General features: G+C 44.5%; 3 protein-coding genes and 1 long non-coding RNA gene across 6 annotated transcripts in view; 2 read left to right on the top strand and 2 right to left on the bottom strand.

Annotated features, from left to right (window-relative positions):
* slc7a8a (solute carrier family 7 member 8a) overlaps positions 1 to 4,813 on the top strand; it is a 14,660-nt gene extending 9,847 nt beyond the window's left edge. Inside the window, 8 exon segments of the mRNA XM_034615372.1 lie at positions 1,727 to 1,852; positions 2,619 to 2,772; positions 3,245 to 3,368; positions 3,597 to 3,700; positions 3,829 to 3,925; positions 4,016 to 4,165; positions 4,287 to 4,464; positions 4,637 to 4,813. Coding sequence (XP_034471263.1) covers positions 1,727 to 1,852; positions 2,619 to 2,772; positions 3,245 to 3,368; positions 3,597 to 3,700; positions 3,829 to 3,925; positions 4,016 to 4,165; positions 4,287 to 4,464; positions 4,637 to 4,794 — 1,091 coding nt within the window. The 3' untranslated portion in view covers positions 4,795 to 4,813.
* Positions 1 to 10,498, bottom strand: part of LOC117779308 — a 27,856-nt gene extending 17,358 nt beyond the window's left edge. Inside the window, exon 1 of the long non-coding RNA XR_004616978.1 lies at positions 10,364 to 10,498. This is a non-coding gene — a long non-coding RNA (uncharacterized LOC117779308). The remainder of the gene's footprint in view (positions 1 to 10,363) is intronic.
* Positions 1 to 14,152, top strand: part of gmpr2 (guanosine monophosphate reductase 2) — a 19,487-nt gene extending 5,335 nt beyond the window's left edge. Inside the window, exons 1-10 of one of the 3 annotated variants that reach the window (XM_034615377.1) lie at positions 8,915 to 8,924; positions 10,367 to 10,470; positions 10,984 to 11,103; positions 11,268 to 11,351; positions 11,460 to 11,633; positions 11,735 to 11,816; positions 12,168 to 12,274; positions 12,446 to 12,488; positions 12,599 to 12,758; positions 12,882 to 14,150. In XM_034615377.1, the coding sequence (XP_034471268.1) occupies positions 10,384 to 10,470; positions 10,984 to 11,103; positions 11,268 to 11,351; positions 11,460 to 11,633; positions 11,735 to 11,816; positions 12,168 to 12,274; positions 12,446 to 12,488; positions 12,599 to 12,758; positions 12,882 to 13,068 (1,044 nt within the window). In that variant the 5' untranslated portion in view covers positions 8,915 to 8,924; positions 10,367 to 10,383 and the 3' untranslated portion in view covers positions 13,069 to 14,150. Of the gene's footprint in view, positions 1 to 8,914; positions 8,925 to 9,768; positions 9,848 to 10,315; positions 10,471 to 10,983; positions 11,104 to 11,267; positions 11,352 to 11,459; positions 11,634 to 11,734; positions 11,817 to 12,167; positions 12,275 to 12,445; positions 12,489 to 12,598; positions 12,759 to 12,881 lie in introns of those variants that run through there. The other 2 variants (XM_034615376.1, XM_034615378.1) reach the window with 2 other exon arrangements.
* On the bottom strand, positions 8,193 to 9,545 carry nedd8 (NEDD8 ubiquitin like modifier). Its single transcript, XM_034615383.1, has 4 exons — positions 9,369 to 9,545; positions 9,212 to 9,259; positions 9,042 to 9,124; positions 8,193 to 8,598 (listed from the first exon to the last, which is right to left on the bottom strand). Exons 1-4 carry the CDS (start codon positions 9,384 to 9,386, stop codon positions 8,472 to 8,474), a joined length of 276 nt encoding a protein of 91 aa, XP_034471274.1. The 5' UTR covers positions 9,387 to 9,545; the 3' UTR covers positions 8,193 to 8,471.

Here is a 14,152-nt window from a genome sequence, read left to right as displayed (position 1 = left end):
GAAATCCCCAAACAGTTGAGCGCTCAGTAGCAAATTGGTACAAGCAAGCTGGTAGAACTGGAGGAACTGGAGCTGCCATCGACTCACACATCCACACTTCAGCACGTCCCTGGGGCGAATCTCACAGTCGTCACTGTATTTTTTTTTTTGAATTCTAGAAATTCAAAGGAATAAAGATCCACTTATTGATCACCCCAAAGACATTAATGTCCTCAGTTTATCGGCTCTTCTTTTGCTGTTTTTCTTTTAGATACATGTCAGCGAACAGAGTGAAAACCTCTCTGGCAGAAGGATTGTAAACCTTGGCACCGCTCTGAATAGTTTCAGTGTTTTTGTTTGGATTAGAGTCTCTGACCTACATTTACCTGTCGCTCTTGACCCACTTCCACCAGCGTCTTGAAGCAAAAATGTGATTAGTTGTGACAGGCTCTGCTCGATTCTGGTTTGTCCTTAGTTTAACTGATTTTGATTGGCTGAGCCGGCTGAGTGATGTCGCCCCTCATCTTGAGTCCATTAGACAGATGTTGTCAGGCAGCTTTCAGGGGAAAACAAGTTGTTGCAGAGTGTGGGGGGGGGGGGGGTTGTTTGCAGATGTGTTGGGAGTGGGTGAGAGGTTGTTTTTCCCTTCCACACTGATCATCCTTGTTGTTTGTGGGCTCCGGTATGTGTTTATCTGCTCCGATGTTCAGACTTTTTCTGTGCTGAATATAGTATTAGAGCGCTCGGGGATATCACATGACTTATTGACCTTCAAATCCAGCCGCAGCCAGACCGAACAAAAAACCAGACGCCGAAGATAAGTCTGCTCATTTCAATCCGGAGGGCGGAAAAAGGTTTTCCAAGGTGTATCGTTTCAAAAACACACGGAGGGGTGGGTTTGTCCCCGGGGTCCGTCTATAAGGAGCCAAGTACGAGATCATAACTCTGTCACATCTTCCAGCCGGCTCACACATGATTCAGCAAATGTCCACGCACACATAACACGTCCTGTTCTGTATACTCAGCTTACCGACAGCTGAGCGGCGCCCTGGTTTGGAGAATGTATCCTCAGGTGTTTACTCGACGCAAAAAAAGATCATGCGGTTCCTAGAACGACTCTGTTTACTGAAGAATTAAGAGGTTTCAGATGTATTTAGTGGGTCATTCAGGGGGAGTTTATTGCGCCCGTGTGTATACAGTGCAAAAAATCAAGTCATGAGCTGAATTGTGTGTGTAGAATCTTTCATTTCCTGTTTTTTCGTGGAGAAAGCTGTCTCTGCAGCTCTTCTTCCTGTCGGCTGCCGTTATTAACTTTGTTTGTCGGGCAGTTTAAGTCCTAACTTTTCCACTCGCTCAGTTTAAAACACCGTCAGCTCCTCCACGCCGTCTGAAAACCTTCATCTACTACGTGTTTGTCTCAGGGCAGAAGGGCCACGCGTGTCTGTTCATGTGCATCTGCTGTTTGTTCCCTGCCGTGGCAGCTCAGCTCCAGAGTTATTTAACGTGATGATCTTAATCCCACACAGTCAAACGGGCCCCGTTTCTAATGGCACCCTGTCGGCCTGAACCCACTGGCCTGCAGGACCCAGCAGTATAGATCAAATCCATTAACTTTGTCTGTGTTGGGATTTGAATGGCACCCCCCCCCCCCCCGCCCCCCCCAAAAAAAGAAAACCTAACCATGTATTTGATGTGTATTTATTGTGTTTTATTTATTGTTTATTTATTTTTTTGTTGGTCTGTTTAGTGTTGCTGACGTGGGTGAACTGCTCCAGTGTGAGATGGGCGACCAGGGTGCAGGACATGTTCACCGCCGGCAAGCTGCTGGCCCTCGCCCTCATCATCATCATGGGCATCGTGCAGATCTGCAAGGGTAAGCTGGCTCATGCCATCTGTGCATCCATGAATGCATGTGTCTATACGGTGCATTCCACAGACACACACACACACACACACACTCTTGCGGTCACTGGGGACGTCCTCAGACAGTATAGACTCCCTGCAGACGCCACCGGGGTCAGCAAGTTGCTCGGGCCCCTTTTTCGGGTTAAAACTCACATCGCTAATATCCGCATGCCAGTAGGGGGTTTGCAATTCAAACATGGCTGAGGGCCAGTTATTTCAGGGGCCACAATGACTATAGGCCCCTGTAATAACACAAGAAGGGATTTCTGTGTTTGAAGGTAATGAAGAGTCCAGAGGCTGATTCGACCGGGAGATTTGGGTTCATATGTGAAAGAGCAGAGTCGACATATTTTCATGCTCCCTGCTTGAAGGGATTTAAGGAAAGATTTCTAAAGATCTCGTATGATTTGGACATTTAGTCCCAAACAGAGGACTTGATAACGTCTCAGTGAAGTCAAATCTTTTATAGAAATTGCGTTCACAGGAGATCACAGTGGAAATCACTTCACAGGGATTTGGCAGAACGACTTTTGCAACTTCTTTTACACACTGATCGCATTAAATGATGCATATCAGCTGGATTCCGCTCAGGTGGCCAAGTGGAAATCCGTCCGTTTACCCCCCAAACCAGAGGGTTCATCATTCTTAGTCAGGCACTGTCATTCACGTTAAGGAAAACCAGAATAATGGAGTTTTAATGGAATAAATATTCTCTTCTCTCACACGATCTGCAGGAGATTACTACTGGTTGGAGCCAGCCAACGCCTTCGAGCCCTTCCAGGAGTACGACGTGGGTTTGATAGCCTTAGCCTTTCTACAAGGCTCCTTCGCCTACGGGGGCTGGAACTTCCTCAACTACGTCACGGAGGAGCTGGTGGACCCCTACGTGTAAGACCCTTTGCTCTGCCTCGTCCATATAAAGAAATATTGAGTTCAGAAAACAACTACTAAATGGGTCACTGCCACTGGAAAATGGCAGGTTTAAAAGCTGCTTGTCGCCATTGCAGTGATTAGCCGTCGCATACCGGCTAAGCCTCCCGGTTTAATCCCTGATCCGTTTTGTTAAAGCTCTCTGAAATTTATTTAACTTAGCATGAAAGAAACCCTCACTGTCATTCCTCCTGTCCGGCCTCTGACCTCCACTAATGTCTCGGTGTATGAAACGGTTTGTCTTTTAATTTCCTCCGCAATATCTATCTTTTTTACAATCTTACCTTTCTTTAATAACTTTGGTATCCGTTAATACACCTCTACCTAAAGTACCACTTTTAATTTCCTGCTTCAAATCCACCCTTCCCTCCTTCTCTCCAGATTCTGTCAACTCAAGTTTTCTTTCTTTTTTTGAATTGTCTCGTTGCAGGAACCTGCCCCGCGCCATCTTCATCTCCATCCCCCTCGTGACCTTCGTTTACGTCTTCGCCAACATCGCCTATGTCACGGCCATGAGTCCTCAGGAGCTGCTCGCCTCAAACGCCGTTGCCGTGGTGAGTGGCTGTGATTGTGATGCAGGGTGGTCCTGGCGATTTCATTCAAACGCACACTGATAGTAGAAAGACTCTGTTGACCCCTAGTGGTCCCCGTTGGTCAATGCAAGTCAATCTTTTATACAGGACTAGTTGCTTTATGGTGATGAACATGATAAAAAAACAGGTTGAGATCAGCAGCATGAGCGAGTGTCTCATCCATCCTCTAACCTTCATCCTCCATCGCAGACGTTTGGTGAGAAGCTACTGGGAGTCATGTCGTGGATCATGCCCATTTCTGTGGCTCTCTCCACCTTCGGGGGAGTCAACGGTTCCCTCTTTACATCTTCAAGGTTTGTAGACAATCCTAGAATCTGTGTTTCTTCCTCCTGAGAACAGAATAACTCAGATTTAGCTAACTCAGATAAGCAGGTTGTCGATCGTAAGTGTGATTCTTTGATTTCTCTCACCACTCTCACAGGTTGTTCTTTGCCGGAGCCAGAGAGGGCCACCTCCCCAGTCTGCTGGCCATGATTCACGTGAAACGCTGCACTCCCATCCCTGCTCTGCTCTTCACCGTGAGTATCTTCTCCTTCAGACTCACTCTCTTCTTATAACGTGACCTGGACTGGAAAAAAACATTAAACCACCCCCTCTTACCCCCCCAGTGCCTGTCCACTCTACTTATGCTGTGCACCAGTGACATGTACACCCTCATCAACTACGTGGGCTTCATCAACTACCTCTTCTATGGAGTCACAGTCGCCGGGCAGATTGTCCTGCGCTTCACACAGCCCAACATGCACCGGCCAATCAAGGTCTGTTCATGTGCTTTACAGTATTTTGCATTCAGGTGTAATTGAAGAAGAGTTTATCGAATTGAAACAAGAATATCTACGATGTCAGATTTGACCGTGTTACTTTGTTCCCGTCCACCAGATCAGCCTGATATGGCCGGTCATTTACCTCATCTTCTGGGCCTTCCTGCTCATCTTCTCCCTCTACTCCGAGCCCTTGGTGTGCGGCATCGGCCTCGCCATCATGCTGACCGGCGTGCCCGTCTATTTCCTGGGAGTCTACTGGGACAAAAAGCCACAGTGCTTTAATCGCTTCGTTGGTAAGTTATGACCAAGTTCCATCCATCTATCTATCTATCTATCTATCCATCCTTCCATCCATCTGTCTAACATCCAAAGCGATAACTAATTCTTCCCACACACGTGCTGTTATTACTTGAGAGCTCATTACTGCCCCCGTCCTAAACCGTTTTTTTTATCGTTCCCTTCCAGACAAGATGACATACCTGGGCCAGAAGTTTTGTGTGGTCGTGTATCCGGCCGTCACCAGCAGCAGCAGCAGCAGCGGAGAGGACGGAGAGGAAATGAAGGAAGCCATGTCTCCTCTGTCCAAGGACGACGGCGACAACCACAAGTCAGCGGACTGCTAGAATCCCCCCGCCTCCCCCCCCTGCAAGCAAACAAGTGAAAAACAGACGCACATGTGGGAGCACACTCACACAGAGACACATGCAAACATGCAGTACATCCCAGTTTGTAGTGGATTTACTGATCGACACCTGTGCCCCCCCCCCCCCACACACACACACACATTGCCTTTAAGATTTCCTATTTGGTTTTCAGAAGCGTATTGATCGATCATTTCTTTTGCCAAATATTGTGTGAGATGTTTTAGAATCACCTCAAACTTTTCTATCTTGGGTCTTTTTAAAGTGCAATAAAGAAAGGTTAGCACCTTCCAACTTCTCAGTACACACTGAGACAATTTACTCTTAATCATCATCATCATCCTCCTCATCATCATCATCATCATCATCATCATCCCCCCCTCTTCCCCGCCACACACTCTGCACACTCCTACTGTAAGAGCAACATTTTTTATTTATTTTGTTTTTTACTATCAAAAAGACTGTGACGCCTGTGCAAACACCTTTATTTCTCTTTTTGTTTTTTTGTTGCCACATTGTAAAGTTTGCTTCGTCGTCCGCTCAACACACCAAAGCTGCATTCTGGTCGTCGAGGCAGAAAATCAGATCCAGATCAAATCATTTCAATGTCGGCGCGAGTGCTGTTGTGTTTGTTTTTTAACGTGACTGTGATTCCAAAATGTCTCTTCTTTTCTTTCTTTTTTTTTGTAATTGTGACAATTGTCGATATCATTTGCCTCTGATGTTATTTTAGTTTTAATATGGTAATTTTAGTTTTGTTGATATTTCTCTCTATTTTTTTTGTTTAATTCAGCATCATATTCAAATGGGCCTATTTTTTACTCTTGAACCTGCAAAGCTTTGTACACCAGAAGGCTGATGTGGGATCTGTGTTTTGCGTGGGTAAGTGTGCAGGTTAACGATGCACAATTCTTGTTAATTGCCTTAATTAGGATGTATTCTGTACTTGGGTGCCATTGTAGCAGTTTTGACTGTAGAGAGGTGGTTAATCCTCACGCTTAGCAACAGAAAAGGAGTTTCGAGGTCTCGCATGGACACTACGCAGAGAATTAACCCATTAACACTTTAGGACGTAGGCGACTAGGATACTCACATTACCTTTCACCACCATTTGCATTGTTTATGTGCAATTCCCTACACCGACACATGTGAATGCCCGTGTGAAAACTGTTTTTTTTTTTTTTTTAAAGGCATTGATTGTCTTTCAAGTATTTCTGTAGTTCAACACGTAGATGTGTTTAGATATTATTTTGTGCTTTATTTAGGGTGTAGATAAGGAAAAAAAAAGAGCTTTACATAAAAAGATAATATTGTTTGATTGGTGCAGTTCACTAGAAATGATCATGTCCCGCCATGTGAGCACAGGCACCAGTAAGAACTGAACATGCCACCCCGGACTGACCCCAGTCTGTCGTCTGGTTAGAGTATCTATACTTACGCTGCATATTATTGTAACAACACTCTTTCACACATTATATAACTTAACGTCTGCAGTCTTTCTATAAACTGTTAGTGTCTCAGGGCATCGCCACTGCCAAATCTCCACAGAGCCGACTCGTCGCTTCTTGTACTCCAGTCTGTTCATGCTAAATGTTTGTACTGGTGCTCGATCCTTCAGCTAATCCACTCAGAAGAACAGACGAACACACTCAGACGTTCACTAACTACAACAAGCATCATTAAAGTTTGGCCAGTACTGTAAAGGTTGCTCTTATTAAACTCTTGAGGGGAACAGGGTGTCTCGGATGTCTCTACAACTACAATGATTGTGTTCTGTGCCTGTACGGTTATTGTGTAATTACAGTATGCACAGATTTCATGACAGTCTGTATTTTTGTCTAAGTAAATAAAAACCACTGACTAATGTTTGAATTTGTAATTCAGGGCCTCATTTATATTTAAGTAAATGCTCCCTGTCTTTATCTGAATCCAACTGTCAAATCATGAGAGATAATGTGATTAAATTCTGTACTGCTTTAAATAATGAGAGGACATTCAATTTGCTAAATTTCACTCCAAGTCTTAGCCAGACCCTGACTGTGCATAAATGAGGCCCGGAACTGCCTCCACCTCAGAAATCAAATGCTGCAACTCTGTGCCATATCCTGCATCACAACAGTGCTGGAGTCTTTGACTCGTGTCGGACTTTCTTTTGCTGCAACGTCCATGTTTTGCTTTAATTCAGACCAAACCAGTCCTTCAAAGTGGAGGAAATATGTTTCCTGTTGTATCAGGCAATATGTATTCTGTCTCTCTTCAGCAATGCATCATCCCACTACCACACGACGCCTGAGGAGAAGGGTTTAATCCAAAATCATTGTGTTCACACTGGTCTGTGATTAACGTTGCCTCAGGCCGTTTGCAGTCGACTTACCGTACCGAGATACGTCTCCAACGCATGTCTACATACTGTGTTCAAACTGTAAATGTACATATTGGTGGTGTGTGTGTTTGTGTGAAAAGAATTTCAAAAATATACACACGTGAGCGAGAATTCTCTGTCTCCTTTGTTCAACACAGAATGGCAATCGTGAGGCGTTTTTTAGCATTAAAACCATTTTATTCTACTCACATCCACAGCATAGGCCAGCTTCACACAGTTGTGTACGAGGGGAGGAGCAAACACAAAAACAATCCCAAAGGTCAGCGTTGCTCTCTGAACAACGGAGCAGCATCTGAAGCCGCTGTCAGACAGAACCCTATTTGGCAAACTCCTCAACTTCTCGCAAGAGTAAAAGTAAAAGTGTGAAATCAGCACAAAAACTAAAATAAATCCACATGAATCTGTCAACTTTTTTTTTTGTATTTCCCCAAAACGTCAAACTATTCTTTTAGATATAACGTTACCAGCCTTCACCGATCTGAAAGAGCTACATGGTTGCTGCCTAGGAGAAAATTACTTTTGATACAGGAGCTTTAGATAATTACACTACATGTGTTTGGGCAATTTGTAGAAAATAGAATAAATAATTTATGAAGCAGAACAAGTAAACCTTAGTTTGTGTCACACTCTGAAGACTGTGATACAAGTGGGGGTTTCCCTGCAGCACCTTTATGCTACTGTTATGTTTTCACCCCTGTCCGTTTGGTTGTTAGCTTGTGAGTCAGCAGCACTACGCAAAAAACGCTGAATACTTTTCTGCGAATTTCCACAGCATTATGAGATAAGGCATTTTTTGGAACTTTTCACTGATTTCCCAGGGAATAAAAAAAGCAGACACGTTTGGGGAGTGACATCTATGAATGTTTGCGATTCAGTGCGGATGCAAATTTAAAACTGAGTGCCTCATCTCTTCGTAAATATTCAGGGAAACCCAGCCTTGCCTGCTTCTGTAGAAATAAAACAAAGCCACAAGTTTTCCAGAGCAGCCAAATACGCTCTGGGTTGTGAATCTACTCCACAGCTTGTTTAATTTTGAAGTTTTTTTTCTGCCGGCCTCGCTTTAAAATAGAGTGTCTCGCTAGAACAGCGAGTGAAACATTTGCAGCCAACGCATTTCTGACTGAAGGGAAGGGGCGACCACAAACAGAACTTCATATACTGGCGCTGTGTTGCCCCCAGTGCCACCAGGTGACTCTCTGACCCCCCGGCTTTGTGTCTTCAGTGTATCCTCTCAGTGTAGGCATTGCAAAAGCTAAGGCAGGGTTCAAAGTGATGGCTACAATGCAGGCTTGGTGTGGAGGCTTCTGGGAGAGTGGAGCGCCTGTCCTCCTCGCAGCGCAAGGACCAAGTGGAGAACAGAGCCTCCCTGGATCTTATAGTCTGCCGCTGTTTTCTCATCGTTCCTGAGGAAAGACAGGAGAAAGGATGCAGGGACGTGAGACAGCAGAAATACTTCTTTAAGGCAAACTGAACATTATTTTGACAGTGACGGAAGGGATCATCGTTTTGGAATAGCCAGAAATAAATGGCAACATTTTATGTTTTATGTGAGCTTTGTGGATATAAAGAAACATGTGTCGCCTTAAAGCTTGCACTCTGCAGCCAGTTTAGGTATTTCCAAGATGAATGGATTCCTATTAATATAAAGACATGCATCTTCTTTTTTCTATTTCTTATTACGTGTCACGAACTTTGTTTTCTCTCTCTCTCTCTCTCTCTCTCCCTCTCTCTCTACAACAACTATTGTTATTATTATATGAATTGTTGTTGCTATCATTAATAACATCTTTACATACACAATTACCACTGATTTTGATAATAAAGTGAGATGTGTCATCCATCTTACATCTGTTTCCCACTGTAGATCAGCCTCTGCTGTTGGGGGGGAATCCCTTCCTTCTCCTCCACCCTCTCTTTGATCCGCTCCACCTGCACAGACACGAGTACACGTGAGTACTCCGAACGACTAAACTAACTGTGTATTAATACGCGAGGAAGCCAAGGATCCACGTGCACCTTGTCTGTGGGCTCTATGTCGATCTCTATCTCCTTCCCCGTGAGCGTCTGCGGTGGAAATACATTCAAATACATTAGTTTGTTCACGAGCACAATCCAGGGGCTCAGTGTTAGACATGACAGGCTAGCTGCTAATGCTGCTAACGCTGTGTCGTACCTTCACTTTGATCAGCATCGCTGTTGTCTCGCTCTTATCAGATCCACTGGGGCGGTTTGACTACGAGTTCAACGAATCTACGATTTAACCAAGCGAAGAATGAAGAGACTCGATCTTCAACGGGTGTTTCCTGTGTTCCTCCTCAGTGGATCCCGTCGCAAACCCTTCCGTGTGACAAAGGTTCCGCTTCGGGTTATGACGTCGTTGTTTGGCGTCATAAACACGCAAAAACAGCGGCGTCGACATTTATTCTTACGTTAGCGTGGACGTTGTGGTTGTAATCAAATTATCACGGCATCAGCACGACGTGGTGTAAAGTAGAGTTTGTAGTTTTTAGCCTCGCGGCGTCGACGGGCTGAGGCGCTTTAGAAACTACAAGGCGGCTGTCAGCAGGTGTCCGCCCCCTTAAAGCTTCCCCCCACAGGACAGGAGAGGAGGCGGCGGCGCACACACACACACTAACGTCACTTTTTCTAAAGGTAAACACTTTGTTCAGCTAAATATACGAACTACTTTACCTATGCGGCTAATTAGCAGCTAATGGTAGCGTCAAGGTCACGCGTGGGCTGAACGTTGACTCCTGTAACCTTGAGTTTTGACATCAGGGCTGAAGAAGCCTGCGTGGTTCAGTGTAAATAGCATTAGCAGTAGCATTTCCAGTAGCGTGTACGCAGCCTTATTGAACCTCCAGTTAGCTAAAGGTGTTTTTTATTAAATCACTATAAAGTAGTTATTACAGCTGCAGTAGTTACAAAATGGATACTCGCCTTTATTGGGTCATTTTCCACGTCATTGTGCCTGCTTGTGTCCTTTGATCAGTGAGTGTGTGAGAGTGAGAGAGAGAGAGAGAGAGAGAGAGAGAGTGAAGGGAGGTAAAAGAAGGTGACACACCACCCCCAAAAGTCCTCCTGACCTCTGACCTCCATCTTTTTTCTTGTTCCTCACAGGTTCACATCCCAAGTCCAACTGCTCCACTCCCCCCGTTCTTCGTCGACTCCCTCTCGCTGCTTCAGAGATGCCTCGCATTGAGAACGACATCAAGCTGGACTTCAAGGATGTGCTCCTCCGTCCGAAGAGAAGCACGCTCAAGTCCCGGAGCGAGGTGGGTACAAGCAGGGCGTGAAAACCCCGACTGACCCAGACGCAGATGTTTCCATTTCCTGAATCCCACATGAGGAACCACAGACCCTCACTGGCGTTTCAGAGCTGTTCAAAAAACAAAGACATATTGTTGTCCTTTCATATTTTCATGACATAGCAGAAGATCAGAAATGTAAACAATTCACTGAGAGAGACCTGTAAAGTAATCATTACAGAAGTCTGACTGAAGATTAACACGTGGACAAGTTTCTCTAAACCCTGTTGAGTCACAAGTACTTTGATCTTCACTGTGCTCTTCAAAAGAGATGAAACTGGAGCCATTTATTTTTGGAGACAGGGAAGAATGACTTCATTTTAAAAGGCAATAGTGGGACACTTTCAAATTCAGCCTAACATCACCTTAACTGAAGAAAACTGTTCCTTGCACTGGAGACTGAGCTTGTACGAGTTAGAGTCCCCTGGTGGTATGGTGATGTAAATATCAGGCACGCTAAAGTCTTGTTGTTTATTTCAGGTGGACCTGATGAGGACCTTCTCCTTCAGGAACTCCAAGGGCAGCTACAGAGGGATCCCTATCATCGCTGCCAACATGGACACTGTGGGGACCTTTGAGATGGCCCTGGCCCTGCACCAGGTCGGCTTTGCGTGACACGGGCTGTCGTATACAAATCACTTATGGTGCCCCCAGTGGCATTTAGATGTCATTGCACCATCTACACAACTGATGTGACTGATTGCTTCAATATTTCACTGCGAACATATCTTAATTGATGTGTCGTTCCTTGTCTGCTCCTCCAGTTCACTCTCTTCACCACGATTCACAAACATTACTCTGTGGACGACTGGCAGGAGTTTGCAGCGAAGCATCCCGAGTGTGTGGAGGTATTCAAAGTGTTTATTGTGACGTAGGCCTTTATTTTGGGGGAGTTTATATGAATGGTCGTGTTGGTGACACTTCTCTCTTTCTGTCTTTTCTGTTCACCCTCCCAGAGTGTGGCAGTCAGCTCAGGGACCGGCGACGGTGACTTTGAGAGGATCTCCTCCATCTTGGAGGCAGTGCCCAAGCTGCGGTACATCTGCGTTGACGTGGCGAACGGCTACTCTGAACACTTTGTCCACTTCGTCAAAGAAGTCAGGCAAAAGTTCCAGACACACACTATTATGGTCAGTAGATTTCTGTTTGATACCTTTTAAAAGACAGCGTGGTTGGGAAAAAGGAACAGATGTTGAACAACTTTTTTTTATTTTATTTTTATTTTGCTCAGGCAGGAAATGTGGTGACTGGAGAAATGGTGGAGGAGCTGATCCTGGCCGGGGCTGACATCATCAAAGTAGGCATTGGACCAGGTGATCACAGCTTTTTACACACATTTCCACGTCAAGAGGGAACATTATCATTTCGTTTCCTTGAACAGATGTTAATATAGAATTTTTTTTAACAAACCCGGAGGTTATCACAATAGTCTGTCACTATATCTTAACTCAAAAACAGCAATGACTTTTGGCACTTCAACATTAATTTGTAAATGTATCACACCAGGTTTAAGAACACGTTTTAATTGTATTTGAAAATACATAACCTGCAAACTATCACATACCTTCTCTCTGGAAATATATATGCTGTGCAGCAACAACTATTCATTTGGCACAGACCTGTTTCCTGTTTAAACATCATCTTGCCTCTGTCTTCCTCTACAGGTTCTGTTTGCACCACCCGCAAGAAGACAGGGGTGGGTTACCCCCAGCTAAGTGCCGTGATAGAGTGTGCAGATGCAGCTCACGGACTGGGCGGTCACATAATCTCTGTAAGCGACTCTCATCTATAATAATATCTCAATAATGCAATCAGGTGCAGAATTAATGTCAAAGGAATCATTTGACATGTTTAAAATCCGAGTTGGATGAGAAGTTTCATAGCACTCTCAACATCTCTGTACACAATATGAATATTTGCTCCTCTCGTCTCTCGTACACAGGACGGGGGATGTACTTGTCCAGGAGATGTCTCAAAGGCTTTTGGTTAGTAGTAGTTTTTTCAATCTGATAGCGTATTCCATCCAATGCTAAGAATTATTCCTGTTAAAACGGACCTCTCACTGTTTGTGTGACTCGTTAAATGTGCCCCTCAGGTGCTGGAGCAGACTTTGTGATGCTGGGGGGTATGCTGGCGGGACACTCTGAGAGTGGGGGCGAGGTCATTGAGAAAAACGGCACGAAATACAAGCTGTTCTATGGAATGAGCTCCGACACAGCGATGAAGAAGCATGCAGGTGGTGTGGCCGAGTACAGGTCAGAGTCACCATTATTGTGGTATACAAGGGAACAATCTGTTGGTCCTCCTGATGATTTCCTGTCAGTATTGATCACTAAACCTGAGGGTAACGCTAGTATTCTGTTTTTCTTCCCATCCAGGGCGTCAGAGGGGAAGACGGTGGAAGTTACTTACAAAGGTCCGGTGGACGTGACGATACGAGACATCCTTGGCGGGGTTCGCTCCACCTGCACCTATGTTGGGGCGGCCAAGCTAAAGGAGCTGAGCCGCAGGACCACCTTCATCAGGGTCACCCAGCAGCTCAACACTGTCTTTGGCAACTGCTGAATGTCCAGTTCCATCCTGCGTCAGATCGATGGATAAGTCTGCATCACTGCCAGTCTGTGCTCTTTGTTTGTTACAAAAGTGAACACACTCATATTCATACTTAAATATTCCCCTCTTTATCCTTTTTTTTTTTACACATAAGTCAAATTATTTTTTATTTTAATGCAACTTTAGTATCTTAAACACACAGACTCTGACCTGCCTTAGACTCCAAATGTTAAAGCCATTCTATGTACAGTAACTTTTACTTTTACTTTTACTAGCAACAGCGCCCTCTGCAGCCATATGTGGTGAATAATTCTGTTGAATCTGTATTCTCACAGCCCATCGGCTATCGTCTGATGACGAATCAGCCTCTGGGGGCAACGGCCAATAGTTTGGGGCTTTTTGTGTAGACAGTCCATTAGTCAGCGATATTTTTGTAGGTGTTTTTGTCTAGCCGCCATTTTGGGTAATCTCTATTAACAGCTTTCTGCATATGAATGCAGATAAATTAAAAAGGTGATGGCCGATGCATTTTGGTCGACGTGTTGTGCCTTTTACATTCCTCAAGCAGAAGAGCTGCTGCTGTAACAAATCCACTAAACTCTGCATAGAATTCTTCATATTTCCATTTTCATTGTCTCTACACAGTGAGATGCAAGCTAGAGCAGTAACTCCTCAGCTCTGTGCATGTCCACTGTCTCATCATTCCAATGCAAGGTCCTTACAAGTTCTCACATATATGCAAATCTGTGTTTGTCCATAAACAGCATGTGGCTGTGTGCCGAGATCGTACTGAGAACCTGTGTCATCCAAATGTAAAATTACAGTAAATGTCATAAATTATATAGAAAGCCTAAATATTTACGAGACTAATTGTCAGACAGCTCTGTTTGTAAAAGACATTCCGTCACTCATTGTGTTTTGCACTTTAATGATTTGAGCTTTGATTTGTTTTCCCTGATCGCCTCATTTTATTTTTGTCACATTGGTGTGAAAATGATGTTTATGTTGCCAAAACATACGATTTTAATGCAGTTTTTAATTTTCTTTCCCCCACCTCAACGTTTTATCCAGTCAATAAAAAAAAAATGTCCACATC

The sequence above is a fragment of the Hippoglossus hippoglossus genome, chromosome 18 (assembly GCF_009819705.1).
Source record: "Hippoglossus hippoglossus isolate fHipHip1 chromosome 18, fHipHip1.pri, whole genome shotgun sequence".
NCBI classification, from domain to species: domain Eukaryota; kingdom Metazoa; phylum Chordata; class Actinopteri; order Pleuronectiformes; family Pleuronectidae; genus Hippoglossus; species Hippoglossus hippoglossus.
Note: the sequence above shows the minus strand (reverse complement) of the source record. Positions and strands in the feature narration are given on the sequence as shown.

Bases quoted from the DNA above. Each gene is read 5' to 3' on its own strand.
- nedd8 (XM_034615383.1), bottom strand. The intron at 9,125-9,211 runs GTGCACGTGGAT...GTGTCTGTGCAG, and splicing joins ACATAGAGCCCACAGACAAG to GTGGAGCGGATCAAAGAGAG. The intron at 8,599-9,041 runs GTAAGATGGATG...GTCTTTCCTCAG, and splicing joins ATCTACAGTGGGAAACAGAT to GAACGATGAGAAAACAGCGG.